This window comes from Corvus cornix, chromosome 1A, assembly GCF_000738735.6.
Source record: "Corvus cornix cornix isolate S_Up_H32 chromosome 1A, ASM73873v5, whole genome shotgun sequence".
Lineage (NCBI taxonomy): Eukaryota > Metazoa > Chordata > Aves > Passeriformes > Corvidae > Corvus > Corvus cornix.
In genome coordinates this window covers 50,683,453-50,698,494 of record NC_047057.1, presented here as the reverse complement: position 1 = coordinate 50,698,494, position 15,042 = coordinate 50,683,453, and the positions used below count along the sequence as shown (strand labels likewise).

At 57.7% G+C, this 15,042-nt stretch overlaps 2 protein-coding genes across 5 annotated transcripts; both read left to right on the top strand.

Moving 5' to 3' along the window:
- The first annotated feature begins 457 nt into the window (after positions 1 to 457).
- SH3BP1 (SH3 domain binding protein 1) lies at positions 458 to 11,326 on the top strand. Of its 4 annotated transcripts, XM_010410560.4 has the most exons (18): positions 460 to 1,479; positions 3,251 to 3,293; positions 4,735 to 4,839; positions 5,228 to 5,304; positions 5,586 to 5,697; positions 5,795 to 5,871; positions 6,249 to 6,384; positions 6,998 to 7,066; positions 7,460 to 7,550; positions 7,843 to 7,985; positions 8,083 to 8,194; positions 8,290 to 8,371; positions 8,650 to 8,730; positions 8,838 to 8,954; positions 9,413 to 9,504; positions 9,683 to 9,812; positions 9,978 to 10,093; positions 10,540 to 11,326. In XM_010410560.4, the coding sequence occupies exons 1-18, from the start codon at positions 1,418 to 1,420 to the stop codon at positions 10,869 to 10,871; spliced, it is 1,977 nt and encodes a 658-aa protein (XP_010408862.1). In that variant the 5' UTR covers positions 460 to 1,417; the 3' UTR covers positions 10,872 to 11,326. The 4 variants fall into 4 exon arrangements, with proteins under 4 accessions (XP_019148192.1, XP_019148190.1, XP_010408862.1 ...); XM_019292645.3 differs by lacking the exon at positions 8,650 to 8,730 and having other exon boundaries at positions 459 to 1,479; XM_019292647.3 differs by lacking the exons at positions 3,251 to 3,293; positions 5,228 to 5,304 and having other exon boundaries at positions 458 to 1,479.
- Positions 11,327 to 12,252: 926 nt separating this feature from the next.
- LOC104696513 (pyridoxal phosphatase) lies at positions 12,253 to 14,681 on the top strand. The gene is made up of 2 exons (XM_039571576.1): positions 12,253 to 12,872; positions 13,125 to 14,681. Exons 1-2 carry the CDS (start codon positions 12,293 to 12,295, stop codon positions 13,448 to 13,450), a joined length of 906 nt encoding a protein of 301 aa, XP_039427510.1. The 5' UTR covers positions 12,253 to 12,292; the 3' UTR covers positions 13,451 to 14,681.
- The last annotated feature ends 361 nt before the right edge of the window (positions 14,682 to 15,042 follow it).

Genomic DNA, 15,042 nt, shown 5'->3' with positions numbered 1-15,042 from the left:
CCTGGTGTTTTGGGCAGGGAGGGAGTGGTGCTGTCACCCCACAACCACTTGAAAACAGCTGCCAGCACCACTTTACTATACAGTAACTGAAGACTTGACCCTTGCCAAGGAGCACAGCCCAGCAGTCCCCAAATTTTTGCTCCTCAGGCTTCAGGGCACAGAAGGAGTGGCCCTTCCACCTCATTTGCCTTTGCTGCTTGTCTCTTGTGCCCACAAGCTGACTGCCTCTCATTTGGGCTTGGTTTGCTGCTTCCTTTGCCAGCCATGTAACCCAGCCAACAGCAACCTCTGCTCTCTTAGTGCAGGTGGAAAGTCCTAGCTGCAGGTAGCCAAAAATAAGGTGAGATTGTCATCTCATAGAGTCAGGACCAAAGGTCGTGGTGGTGTGAAGTGGACGTTTCTCAACCAAAAAAAAAAAAAAAAAGAGAGAGAGAGATGAGCTCTGGTGCAGCTCTGCAGAGAGCAGGCAACACCCGAGGCTGAGAACCGGGAGTTTGCGGTCCCCGTGCTCAGAGGAACTCTGCTCGCGGAGGGGAGCGGGGGAGGGAGCTCCCCCGTGCCCGAGGCAGCAGCCGTGGCCGCAGCTCTGTGGCGGTTCCGGGGAGGAAAGCAGCGTGAGGGGTGCAGGGCGGTTTGCAGGGTGGCTTTGCTGCCTTTGTCACAACAAGGGGCTATGTTGCAGGGGAGGAGGATGGAGCTGTGCCCGTGAGCATGGAGAGGTGCCTGAGGAGTGTTGGCAGAGCTGGGTGACCAGGTAGGGCAGGGTGTACACGCGGTGCCCTGTATGAACTGCACAGCCAGCTGGCACCAGCACGGGCTGCCCCGCGGCACAGCTGGCGGTGGGCAAAGGAACGAAGGGGAACCACCCCAGCTGAGACAGAGCAAGAAAGAGCGTGGGCCCTTCACTCGGGCTCGGCAGCGGCATGTGCTTGTCCTGCCTTGTTCTGTGTATGCTGTAATAAAATTTCCCCTTTAAGGCTGGGCTGAAGTTATTTTTACTTGTGGGGTGGTGACAAGAACACAGAACGGAGTAGGAGCCCTGAGCTGTTCTTACCTGATCTGCAGCAGAGGGGCAGACGGAAGAGGAAGGAAGCTCAGAAAAGGAGAGGGAGCAAGAGAAGGGAGTTCAAGGGAGGGGAAAAGAAAGCAGGTAGGGCATCCCCAGGGAGGGACTAGGGAGTGGACCAGCTGGGGAAAGTGAAAAAGAGGGAACGAGGGAAGGAGGAAGAGGAGTAAGGAGGGAAGGAGGAAGAGCAGTAAGGAGGGACAGGTCCTTCGGAAAAAGCAAGGAGCAAAGTGGCTCCGGGGAGAAGAGGGGAAGAAGGGCTGCAGGCATCCAATGCCAAGCATTGTCGAGGGGTGCTGAGCGGGTACAGCCAAGCAGAGCAGCTCTTGTGGTCTCCTCCTGACTCTCAAGATGATGAAAAGACAGTTTAATCGAATGCGGCAGCAGCTGTCCCATCCCAGCATCACCATTCGGTAAGAACTTCTCCACTACCTGTGCCGGAGGGAGCGGGATGCGGGTCCTGGAGGGCTTGCGCTGGGGCTCAACTGACCTGCCAGTGCTGGTGGCCTGGGAAAAGGGAAAAGGGGGGGAAAACCTTAGGGTTTAGAGCATCTCCAGCATAAGCTGAGGGGCTTTGGGAAGGCTGCATTGGTGCTGTTCAGCAGTAAATGATCCTCAAGCCCAGCTACCTCTCCCAGGGCCCACAGGTGCTGCACTCACATGGAAACAGGGCTTTCCCAAGCTTGGCTTCCCCAGGATGTGGGGCAGTAGGGCAATGGGGAGGGACCTGCCAGCCACATCCTCCTTGCTGTGCAATGACCAGGAGGGTGATCAGGCTGGGACCTGCCCTCCCTGCTGAGTCTGGGGTGCCCCACAGGAACAAAGTGCCCTGCACAGCTCTAGCCAGTCCAGCAGCATGAGCAGCCTGGAATGCCCTTTGAGGAGAGGACATGGGGTCCTCAGATGGACTCACGGAGGACTTACAGCTTCACACAAAACCCTGTCCCTATCCTACCTCTGCCATTTCCATATTTTCCTCTTTGGCTTTCTAAAGCTCTCCCCTTGCAAAACCCAGAACTGAAATTACAGGGCTGGGCCCTCCCTGCCCAGCCCCCTCACTCCCTTTCTTACTGCCACCTCTGCAGGTTCCCAGCACTTGGTGGCTAAGTGGGACAGAGCTGTCCCCTGAACTACTGAGGTCCTTCAGCCAGCCCAGCAAATCAACCACAGGGAAGCAACTCCTACATGCTGGTGGCCTCTTGCTCTTCTTGCATTTCCTGGAGGGGAGCATGATGCCCTTTCCCATCCCACTTCCCTCAAGATTTCTCATCTCCATGATAGATACACCTCCCTTTTGCTTAATGCCAGGCAGGCAAGTCTCAAGCAGCTTGTGGAGTCCAAGAGCAATCTCTTCACCTGCTGCAGAGCCTCTCCTCTGTGGACCATGATCTCATGAGCTCTTGCTTGCCTTCAACCAAACCACCCACGTTTCCTGCAGCTCCACATCTTCATCCCACATTGGCTTTGGCAGGCAGTGAAAAGAGAGAAACGTGAACTGGGGAAAAAGCAGCAACAGATGGAAATCAAGTGAGGTTCCTGGGGCATAGCAAGGATAGCAGGCTGTGAAGCAAGGCTTCCCCTAAGGGAGGCATCAAGGAGGTTTTGGGGTCATGGTGGCTGGTGAGTTTTGAATTTGGTTTTGAGCAGAACCACAGAAAGCTGGGTTTGTGTAGGTATTTCTGGAGGGTTGGTCTTGGACCTCAGCTTGACCACAAGGATACCCTTGCTCCAGCACCAGTGGCCCCACAGCTACTGACTACTACCCTGGCTGCAAAGATGTGTGCCAGACTGCAACATCACTGCCCTGGATTCACCTTCAGGGGAGAAGTGGCAGTCAGGGTCAGTAAACATCCTCCTCCTGTTGTGGCCCCACTAAGCACTCTGACTCCAAAAACACAGGCCACATCTGGACTTTTTGACTGAGGTGCACTGAACTGGAAACCCTGTCTGATGGGGTGTCCACCAGCCAGCAAGGTTGGCTCCCTTGCCCTGCTCCTGCTGTTCTTGTCCTCCCTGGCTTGTTCTACCCATAGCCTTGTGTCTGATGGTCCAGGCTATAGCCTGTGGCTCCTGCTCCCAGGAGCCCAAAGAGAGGCAAGTAGGATGCATAAGGACCTGCCTTCCCAAGGAAGCTGGGTGGAGGTCATCCACATTTGCTGATGGTTCCTTCTCCTTCCTCTGCAGAGCCCAAGAAGCAACTGAGCTCCTGTCAGAAGACTTAGTGCAGGTGAGGCGCAGGCTGGGCCGGCAGGCATGTGTCTGCTTGTGCCTGGGCGTGGGAACCTGCCCCGCTCCTGCCTGCCATTCGCCGTGCCAGCACGTCCAAGTCATGGGGCTGGGATCTGTCCGTGTGCTGGAGGGTGATTTCAGGACCATGGTGTTAAGGGACTGGCAGGCTCCTACTACCAGAAAGGGCTTTCCCAGCTGCTCACAGAGGGATGAATCCTGACCAGGAGTTGTGCTCCCTTTTCACTGGACCAGATGCTCCAGACTGTGGCAGGACGCTGGCAGGTGTGGTTTGACACTGGCCAAATGCCAGGCACCCACAAAAGTCGCTCACTCACCCTCCCCTGCCACAGCTGGGCAGAGGAGAGAAAAATTTAATGAAGGCGTCATGAGTTGACATAAGGACCAGGAGAAAACACTACAAGGGCAAAACAGGCTCGACTTAGAGGTACAAAGTGAATTTATTACTAACGAAATCAGAGGAGGATAATGAGGAGTAAAATAAGCCCTTAAAAACATTTTTTCTTCCTGCAACCCCTCCCTTCTTCCCACCAACAGCGTAGGGGACAGGGCATGGGGGTTTTGGTGAGTTCATTACCCGAGGTTTTCTTCCACTACTCCAAGAGAGGAGTCCTTCCCCTGCTGCGCCGTGGGGTCCCTCCCACAGGAGACAGTTCTCCATGAACCTCTCCAGCATGGTTCCAATCTCACGAGCAACAACCACACCACACCTGCTGCAGCGTGAGGCCCTCCCACGGGCACACAGCCCTCCCAAACTGCTGTGCTGTGGGTCTCCCTTTCCACGGGGTGCAGTCCTCCAAGGACAGGCTGCTCCAGCCCCCTCTCTCCACTGGGTTTCCCACTGGATCACAGCCTCCTCCAGGCATCCACCCACTCTGGCGTGAGCACCTCCCCCACGGGCTGCGGGTGGATCTCTGCATCCCCTGTGGATCCATGGGCTGCAGGGGCACAGCTGCTTCACCATGGTCCTCACCACGGCCTGCAGAGGCATCTCGGCCCTGGTGCCTGGAGCACCTCCTCCCCCTCCTTCTCCACTGACCTCGGTGTCGCCACATTGTTTCCCTCACACGTTCTCACCTCCTCCTCTTCTCTGGCTAGAAAAACACTGTGCCCCACTTCGTTTTGATTTTCTTCTTAAATATGTTTTCAGAGAGGCGTTACCACCATCTCTAATTGGCCCAGCCTTGGCCAGTGGCATGTCCACCTTCAGAGCCATCAGGGATTGGCTCGGCCAGACATGGTGGAAGCTTTTAGCAGCTTCTCACAGAAGCCACCTCCGTGGCCCCCCCGCTACCAAAAACCAGGCTGCGCAAAATCAACACAGTAGGCCACCCTCACCCAGAGCTGGGTAGAGGGGAAATGGCCTCGAAGTGCCCATGGTTGACAAAATGGCTTCCCCAGTCCCACTTTTCTGCCCCCAGATTGAGCAGAGGATTGAGCCGGCCAAGCGAGCAGCTCACAGTGTGTCCAAGAGGCTCCAAGCCTGCCTGCAGGGACAATGTGGCTCCGAGATGGACAAGCGAGTGGTGAGTAAAATCTCCCCACTGCAGCCTGTGCTCACCCCAGCTCTGTCTCTTGCCAGCAACGGGGATGCCAGGCCCCTGCTTTGTCAGCTTTGCTGAAGGGTGGCCCAAAGCTATGCCAAGCCCAGGTCCCATTGTCAGCAGCGGCCTCCAGCATGTGCCTGGGATGAGCAGAGTAGGGCAACCCTCTCATTTGTCACTAATTTGGGACACTCCTGAAAGAGAGACAGTGTCTTTGCTTTGAATAACCCTCCAAAGCCCTTGTTTTCTGTGTCCCTTCCCAAACCCCCGTGAACTCTGGCACCCATGGTGCCCTGTGGTGAGGAGCATCACACTGTGGCCAGGCACAGTGGTGTCACCACTTCTCTCTCAAATCCTTGGCTCTGTGCAGAAGAAGCTGCCCTTGATGGCTCTGTCCATGGCGATGGCTGAGAGCTTCAAGGAACTGGACACAGAGTCCAGCCTTGGGTAAGTACTGGTGGGAGAAAGGGCCAGGGTGACCCCAAAAGATGCCAGATCCTGGTGGTGACACTGTTTTGGCTCCGGGGTTCCCATGGCTCAAACCACGTCCCCAGAGCAAACACTGGTGTTGGACTGGGAGAGGGGACATCCAGCACCTTCAGCCTCCCATTGCAGAGTAGGGCCAGGGGCTGGCTCAGGGTCCCACATGGGTACAGGTATAGTGGGGATGTTGGGTCAGAGAGGGGCATGGCTCTAGCACACACTCATTTCATGTCTGTCCTACGCAGGAAAGCTCTGGAGATGGGTTGCTGCATACAGAGCTCGCTGGCCAAAATCATGGCTGAGTTTGAGATTGCCCTGGAGCACTATGTCCTGCAGCCGCTCAACAAGCTCAGTGAGGTAGTCCTGGCTGCCCTACTGGCTCTGCTCTCCAATCTCACCACTTCTTCCTATGTCCTCAGGCCTCCCCCACTCACTCTGGCCCTCTCTCCCCCAGGAGGAGCTCCCCATCATCCTGAAGCGCAAGAAGACCCTCCAGAAGTTGATTTCTGACTGGAACACAATCAAGAGCCGGTATGGGGCACACTGCAGCCCTAGGGGCAGGGGGCAGGACATACAGATTACAGCCCCCAGACAGGCTGGGCGAGAGAGGAGGATAACTGCCCTGGGGAGTCAATTTCCAACATCTCTTCAGGAGCACCCAGCTAGCTCCTCTCTGCAGGTGCATCTTGCTCTGGGCTCAGATGCTGATTCCATAGCACAGAGAGAAAGGCAGTTCTGCCACTAAAGGCAGCAAAGTCCCCCAGTGCTGCTTGGTACACTGAGATCACCTCGTTCCAACTCTTGCCAGTGGTAGCCCTTGCCACGCCAGATTTCTCTAGCAGTCTGTGCACCTGTTCTACCCAGCGTCCCTGATACCATAAATGTGCCTCTTCTCTCCCACCCCAAAGGCTGAACCAAGCTGCCAAGAGTTCCAGTAACAGCACTGGAGCTGGTGCTGGCCCAGGGGCATCTTCTGCTGCCAACAAACTGGAGATCTTGAAGGAAGAAGAGGAGGAGGTGAAGAGGAAGGTGGAGCAGTGCAAGGTGAGATGGTCGCTTCCTGTCCCCGTGGATCAGCTGCAGGGCTGCAGACCTGCTCCCCTCCACCAGTCTTGACCAAGGTGACCCCACGCTGAGATGGATTACAGCCAGCCAGCATGTCCTGCCCTCTGAAAGCAAATGGGCCCCTCAAGCAGAAATAGGGACATGGCCCAAGCCCAGGGAAGAAAAAGAGTAAAGGATTCATAGTGCAAGCTGCTGCAGAGAGGAGGCTCCAGGGGCTAAAGCAGGGAGCATATGGGGCTCCCTCAGGCTGGGAACCAGCCAAGCTAGGATCTGTCATGGGTGGCAGGGAAGTTTCACATCCACTTTCTCCACTTCTGCCCTGTTTCTCTGAAAAGCCCAGCACTTTGGCAGAGCTTGTAAGCTCACTGGAGCTGAAGGTGCAGAGACCTCTTGTGCCAGGACCTTGATCATAGGGCAGGTTGCTGCCACTACCCAAACATAAGCAATGGAGGCAAGGAGAAGTCCCCACTGCACCCAGAGAGCCTGTCTAGACAATTCACAGAGCAGATGAAAGGGCTTCACGAAGGTGTCTCCTCGTCCTCGGGTGCAAGGGAGGGGATGGAAGAGTGCTCCTTTTTGTCTCCCTTCCCAGGATGAGTACATGGCTGACCTCTACCACTTCTCCACCAAAGAGGACGTCTATGCCAGCTACTTCATCAAAGTAAGTCCTCTGTCTCACTTCTCCCCAGTGTGTGAATGTCAACTGCAACATGTCTGAGCCCAGCCTTGCCCCCATCCACACCAAGTGCCCCAAGCAGGGCAGGGGACAGATCAAGGCAACAGCAGATGCCTATAGCTGGCCTTGCTCCAGGCACTGCAGGTTAATGCCACCATTAGCACCAAGTGCAAACAAGCAGCTTGTCCTGATGATACCGCTCTCCAATTTGCCCTCTACCCCTCACTACAGACACAGTCCCATGGACCCCAGGCAGGTTCCCCTTGCAGCTCCCTCTTTGCCCTGTCTTCATGTGGGTGCAATGTCCTGGGAATGGGCACCTCTCCAAGATGGGCTGATGCCAAACTGAATGCTGTTTGCCTGTCCCCTGTCTGGCAGCTATTGGAAATCCAAGCCCAGTACCACCGGCAGTCACTGGAATCACTGGACTCAGCTCTGGCAGAACTGAGGGAAAGCCACAGACAGACAGGTACCCTCTGGCTCTCCATGCAGCCTGGCAAGGGCTGTAGCTGAGCCCAGGGGATACGAGTGTGGCCAGCAAAGCTGGAAAAGGTTCATTTTCCCTCCCTACACCTGCTGCTGCCTCCCATGTTGGGTAGGTTGGGGACTGCATCTTGACATGGGCTGGGGATGCTGCCTGTCCTGCCTCTGCCTCTGTCTGTAGCCAGCCAAGTTAGGCTTGGAGCAGGACGTTGCCATGGCCAAATGGTGGATGGTCCCAGTGTCCACCATCCCTCTTGACATTTTCCTTCCTCTTCCAGAGCCTTCCTTCACTACAGACACCCCAGTGGCAGGGTACTATGGTGTGTCCCTAGAGACACACCTCAAGAGCTTGGGCCGGGAGATTGCACTTCCCATCGAAGCCTGTGTCATGATGCTGTTAGCTTCTGGCATGAAGGAGGAGGTAGGGAGTGCTCCAGACCCCCTCATCACCTTTCCCCCCACAGACGCACTCCTCCCAAACTCAACATGCATCCCTTCCCTCTTCGTCCCACCCCCAGGGACTCTTCCGGCTGGCAGCAGGCGCCTCAGTGCTGAAGAAGCTGAAGAGCAGCTTGGCCAGCGGCTCCAACGCCCTGGAGGAGTTTTACTCAGACCCCCACGCTGTGGCTGGTGAGTGCCAGCAAGGCAGGGTGGGGAGATATGATTGGGCAGTGCCTGCCATCCCTCAGCTGCCATCAGCTCCACTGCTCCCCCTCTCCTCCCAGGTGCACTGAAATCCTACCTGCGGGAGCTGCCCCAGCCTTTGATGACCTTCGAACTCTATGACGAATGGGTCAAAGTGGCCAGGTGGGTCCAGGCACTGGGGTGGAAATCCCTGGCACATCTCAAAAAGCCCCCAGTCAACCCCCTCCATCTTTCCTGGCACTTGGAGCAGGGGTGCTTGGTCTCATTTGGGGAGATACAAACACAGTGCCTCCATGGATGCCTGCCTTCACAGCACAGTAAAGCAGGACATCTCCATCTCCAGGGCTATGGCCCCCACGGGGCAGCCAGCACTTGCCCACTGTGTCCCTCTCTGCCACAGGGAACAGGCCGAGCTCTCTGCTCCCCCTTCTCTCTTACAGCTTAAAGGACATTGATAGCCGTGTACAGAGCCTGCGAGACACCTGCAGCCGCCTGCCCCAGGACAGCTACAACAATCTGAGGTGTTTTGTCGGAACGGGGCTTCTTCAGCCCCAAGCAATCACCAGGGGTAGCCATTCCCTCCTCAAATCCCTACCTACTAAACCCTTGCCCTCCTTTCACCCCACAGGTATCTGATCAAGTTTTTAGCCAAGCTGGCTGAACACCAGGAGGTGAATAAAATGACCCCCAGCAACATTGCCATTGTGCTGGGCCCAAACCTGCTGTGGTCACAGCAGAGCACAGGGTAAGATCTGATTTGAAGGGGTGAGAGGCAGCTCCCTAGCCCCAGGTGGGGTGTCCTGAAGGCAAATGCCAATGGCAAAGGCTGATCCAGCAGCCTTGAGGCTGGTCTAAAGCACCTACACCTCTTCCATCCTCAAGTCCTGTCCCTTGTCCCCATGCTCCCCGAGTTGCATGTCCCCTCACCGAGCTCATATCCTCTTAGCCACTCTGCAAAGTAGTAGAGGAGGGGGCTGAGACCCAAAGCACTTGTGACATGTGTGGCTTCCAACACCACTGGCCTCCAACACCAAACCAGGGTTCCCAGGACAGGGAAAAAGGCCCATCACCCATGCTGCCATGGCCCTTGGCTGGGCTGCCTTCCCTTCAGACCCTGACCCCTGCAGAATGAACACAAAAACCCATTTGAGGTTAATGCCCCCAAACCCCTTTTCTGATGCCTTCCCCACCCCTGTCTCTCAGAGACCCCATGCAACTGGACTTGGCCTCGGTCTCCTCCATCCAGGCTGTGGTGGAAGCCCTCATCCAGAACGTGGACACTCTCTTCCCTGGAGGTAGGGCCAGGGCATCACTTGGTGGGCTGCAGCAGAGGGTGATGGGGAGAGGAAGGGAAAGGAACATTTCTCCATCTCCAGGAGGAGACAAGCAGAAGGCTGCTCTGGCTCCTTGCTGTGGGGTCATTGCTCTGGGTGGCAAGTGCTTCCTCACAGGATCTCCCTTCTCTTCACCCAGAGGTAGATTTCAATGTCTCAGGCATGTTCATGTCGCCCACAAACACCGGACTTTGCAAGGCTGCCCCAGTGGAAGAGCCGACCCCTGCAACCCCTCCCACCAGCACCCCCACCCTTTTGGATGGAGAGGCGTAAGTCTGATGGGAGCTAGAGGCTCTGGCTGTCCCAGCTCTCCCCATGTCCTCCCTCCATCCTGCCCCACACCAGGGCTGTACCCTCACAGGTAGCTGCAAGGTGCCTCATGGCCAGGACCTCCATGGCCAACCAAAGCCTGACCTGCCCCATTCTCTGCACAGCACATCCAGGGACCCTGAGGCCAGGTACCAGCCGGTGTCACCAGCACTGCCCAGGCCATCTCCTGAAGCTGTGGGGCCACCAGCTCCAACGATGACTGACACCACCACCCACAAAGGTTAGGGTGCCCCAGATGCTTGGGAAATTACACCCCCCAATGGCACCTCCTGTGCTGTAGTCATCATCCTGCTGTTCCTCACAAAAGTGGGCACTGGGGATGTTCCTGTCACCAAATGAGGGGAAAGGCCTCTGGCCAGGGCAGCATGGCCAGGATCCAGCCAAGATGGGACTGTAGGATAGACACAGTATGTCCTCCAGTGTTGGGTTGAACACCTCCAGTAAAGTGGTGTCAAAGCTCATGGCCCTTAGTGAAAGCAAGAGGGAAAAGCCCCCAGAAAAGCTGATGTGCTCGTCTCTTCAGTACATGAGCTGGGCAAGGCGCAATTTGTCCATCCACCTGTCTGCAGCCCCCCTTCCTGACCCATGGCTGGCACTGCAGCCCCCTCTGCCCTTTGGAGAGACCCCAGTGGAGAGAACCCCAGCCCACCTCAGCTTTCTTTTCAGGCAAACGCCCGGCTCCAGCCCGACCCACAATGCCACCACCATCTGTGACACAGCCCCGGAGCACAGCTCCTGCCCAGGCAGCCAGCCCCAAAGCCCTGCCACGACGGATGGTGCCCAGCCGAGCCCCCTCCGTCCCACCACCGCTCCCTCCGCAGCCAGCACCCCGCCTCAGCCGCGATGCCCCACCATCCCCCAAGCCTTCCACTGGTGAGGCTGACACAGCAGCTGCCATGGACTGTGAGCCGGGAACCACAGAGGAGGGGCAGCCACTGCCTGCAGGAGGAAGCCCCCTAGCCACATCAGCCCCAGAAAGAGAGCCCACAGTGAACTGAACAGGGTGAGGGGCGTGGGGGAATCACAGGTCGGGGAGATGGGATCTAGCACCTCTCTGGGATCCAGCAGGCGCTGTGGAAATGCCAGGGCGGCCTGAGGGACAGCATCTCTTGGTCCCCCACCTTGTTCCCTTGGCTCACACCACCGGGTATGTTTTGCCTGCCTTCTCTTGCTCTCCCATCTCCACCTCCCCACACCGCCACATCCCTGCCGGGGCCCAGCCACCAGTGAGGGCCCAGATCCCTGCCCAGATCCCCCACTGCAGGCACAGACACTGACTGCAGCTTTCGGGCCAGCGCGGGCAGCTTGGCCCCCTGGGGCCATTTGCAGATGCTCAGACATGATTCCAGCCCCATTTTGCCTTAAAACCCATTGCCCCCGAAACACACAGATGGATATATATAAATACAAGTATATATATAAATGCATATATATATATAAATACAGATATGTATATAAATACAGATGTATGTGTGTATATATATATGTTTGGAGTGCATGTTCTATTAGGAGTGGCTGAGGGAGCTGGGGTTGTTTGGCCTGGAGAAAAGGAGGCTCAGGGGTGACCTGATCACTCTCTACAACTCCCTGAAAGGAGGCTGTAGCCAGGTGGGGATTGACCTCTTCTCCCAGGCAACCAGTGGCAGTGACAACAGGACATAGTCACAAGCTGCACCAGGGGAGGTTGAGGTGGGACAGTAGGAGGAATTTTTCACAGAAAGTGATTAGACATTGGAATGGGCTGCCCAGGGAGGTTTTGCCCTGGAGTCACCGTTCCTGGAGCTGTTTAAGGAAAGACTGGATGTGGCACGCACTGCCATGGTCTAGTTGACATGGTGGTGTTCGGTCTTAGGTTGGGCTCGATGATGTTAGAAGGCTTTTCCAGCCTAACTGGTTCTGTGATATTTTGCCAATATTTGAGAAGCTGGTGTCAAAGTCGCAGGCCGGTGAGAGCAGGGTACACTTGGCAGCCTGAAGTGCTGGAGAGTGCTGCCCCCGGGGCCGCAGCGGGGAGGAAAGGAGGCGGGAGCGCGGCGGGCGCCCACAGTCGGCGGAGACGCGGGGCCGGCCCGTAATGGCGACCGCGCCGCCCACAGGCCCCGCCGGCCGGCAGGGGGCGCTCTGCGGCTGCGCGGGCACGGCGGGGGGCGGTGGCCGGGCACGGCGGTCCCAGCCAATGGGCAGCGCGCCCGGCCCTGTCCCCGCCCCCTCCCGGCCGCTGTCGCTTCGGGGGCCGGCCCTCGGCCCCGCCCTGCCCCTGGGGAGCGTCAGGGTCTCCCATTGGTGGCGGCGGGGGGCTGGGGGCCGTGATTGGCTGCGCGGCGGGGCGGGGCGCGGCGGGGGGCGGTGATTGGCTGCGCGGCGGGGCGGGGCGGGGCGGCCGGCGGGCTGCGGCGGCGGCGGCGGCGGCGGCGGCGGCATGGCGAGCTGCCGGCGGCTGAGCGGCGCGGGGTTGCGGGAGGTGCTGGGCCCGGCGCAGGGGCTGCTCTTCGACTGCGACGGCGTCCTGTGGGCGGGCGAACGCGCCGTGCCCGGCGCCCCCGAGCTGCTGGAGCGGCTGCGGCGCAGCGGCAAGGCCGCCCTTTTCGTCAGCAATAACAGCCGCCGCTCGGTGGCCGAGCTGGAGCGGCGCTTCAGCCGTCTCGGCTTCCGCGGCGTGCGCGCCGAGCACGTCTTCAGCTCCGCGCTCTGCTCCGCTCTCTTCCTCCGCCAGCGCCTCCTCGGCGGCGGCGGCGGGAACGGTAGCGGGGCCGGCCGCGTCTTCGTGCTGGGCGGCGAGGGGCTGCGCGGCGAGGTGCGCGACGCCGGGCTGCGCCTGGCGGGCGAGGGCGAGCCGGCACCCGGCGAGCCGGTGCGCGCCGTCCTGGTGGGCTACGACGACCAGTTCACCTTCGCCAAGCTGGCGCAGGCCTGCGGCTACCTGCGCGACCCGCAGTGCCTGCTGGTGGCCACCGACCCCGACCCCTGGCACCCGCTCAGCGACGGCCAGCGCACCCCCGGTGAGCCCGCGCCCCGTCCCGCGCCGCCCCGGGGGAAGGGGCTGGTGGCGGGGGTGGCCTCGGGTGGGGTTCGCTGTCCCAGGTGCGGGCGAGGCGGTTCCCTGAGCGGCAGGACGAGCAGGGATGCCCTGGCACGTCCCTGCCAGCTCCCGAAGCAGTGCTGCCAGCATCCCGCTTGCCCATCCTCTGGAGGGACCCGGGGTGCTGAGCTTCCCGCGGCTACTTCTTTTCCTCCTCCTTCCCTCCCTGCAGGGACTGGCAGCCTCACGGCCGCAGTGGAAACGGCTTCGGGCCGCAAGGCACTGGTGGTGGGGAAGCCCAACACGTACATGTTTGATTGCATCGTGGAGCGTTTCGGTGTCGACCCGTCCCGCACCCTCATGGTGGGAGACCGTCTGGAGACAGACATCCTCTTCGGCAAGAACTGCGGCCTTGCTACCATCCTCACCCTGACAGGCGTTTCCCGCCTGGAAGAGGCGCAGGCCTACATGGCCAGCGACAGCGCCGCTGCCAAGGATCTGGTGCCCAATTACTATGTGGACAGTATTGCAGACTTGATACCAGGCCTGGATGAGTAACAATTTGTACATGTGAGGGCCGAGGGGTCAGGTTCCCCATCCCAGATCTCCATCTGTTCCCATTTCTCTCTCACTGCCCTATTCCCTCAATTCCTGGTTTCTTCACATCCAACGTCCTTCTTTGGGGGCAAAATGGGAAGGGGATTGGCAGGAGGGGACAGGTTTCAAGTTGTCTCCTTTCTGCTGAGAGCTATCCATGATGGACAGAGTCCTTCTCCCCCTCATTGCCAGCTGCCAGCATCTTTGGGAGTGAGCTGGAGGCTTTGAGGCTGCTAGGGGGGGCAGTGGGGAGGTCAATCAGTGTCCTGTTAGCCTCTCCCCCTGCAAGGGTTAGGGACCGGCTGTTTTAGTACTATTTTTCCCTTGAATAACCAGCGGCGGCCTTTTACTGCTGTCCTTTGACTTGTAGCTCTTGACTTCCGAGCTGCATCCCTTTAGTCCTTGTGGTAACCCCCTCCTTGCCACGGGATTGGCTGGCATTGTCACCCACCTGGTCTCTATCAGTGCCAGGGCATGTGGAAGGAGTGTGCCAGAGCTCTGGAATCATGAATGAGAGCATCTCTGCCTCCAACAAGTGAAAGAGAGCATTGCCTCATCTCTTCTCTCCCCTATTCCTTAGAGATGTTTCCCCTACTACCCCCCTGCCCCGACCCAGTTAATAACTGTGCCAGTGTGTCCATCTGAAGGACAGAAGAGACTGGTTTGAGGGTTTTTTTCCGTGCCAAACAGACAAGCTGCGACTGTGCACAGTGGGTCTGCAGTTGTACCTTGTTTTCAAGCACCCTTTCTGAAGGGGCTTGTGAAGGAGAGAGGGCTTCTAGACCATGACAACACAGCACTAATGAACTGTATGACTCTCCCTGGTTCCCCCTTCTCAGTTGGATTTTGTCATAGTACAGTGAGAGAAAAGTGCTGATGGGGGTCTGTGCTCCAGCTGCTGGTGTGCAGGTGAGATGGTGATGGTGTTGTCACTGCTGTGAATGTGTCACAGTCCTCAAAATCATTCCTTGCTGCTTTGTCTTTCTATGTTTTTTTAATTTCTTGATCTAATTTATCAAACTTATTTATTGTTCAAATATTGTATTATTTGTATAAATTATGCTGACTGGTTGCACCAAGGGGACAGAAGGCAGTGCCTTTGGGCATCCCTTACTGTCCATGTCCCGTGTTGATGTTCTTACACTCACTGTGTGTCTGTATATAATAAAGTGTGAGCATAGGCTGGAAACGACCTCCTTTTTTCACTCATGGTCCCATCAAGATGAAACTGCCCTAGGTACTTTTACACCCTCGAAGGTGAGGACATGGCAGGACCTTTCCTCACTCAAGGGGGTGCTGCTGGGTAGACGAGACAAGTGGATACTGCTGGATAGTGTCTTTGAGCTGCTGCTTGCTGCTGCATCACTGGTGCCTCAGAACCAGGGTGGAGGGTGGAGGTGGCCGGCAGGGCTGTGGTGTAGGACACAGGGTCCAGCCAGGTCACTCGGAACAGTGAGCAATGCAACCCTTGCCAGCTGCCTTTGCGTTTCACAGCATGGGGATGCATTGCTGGGGAACAGTGACTTCTTGTGCTGCCCTCTGCTAGCCAGGTA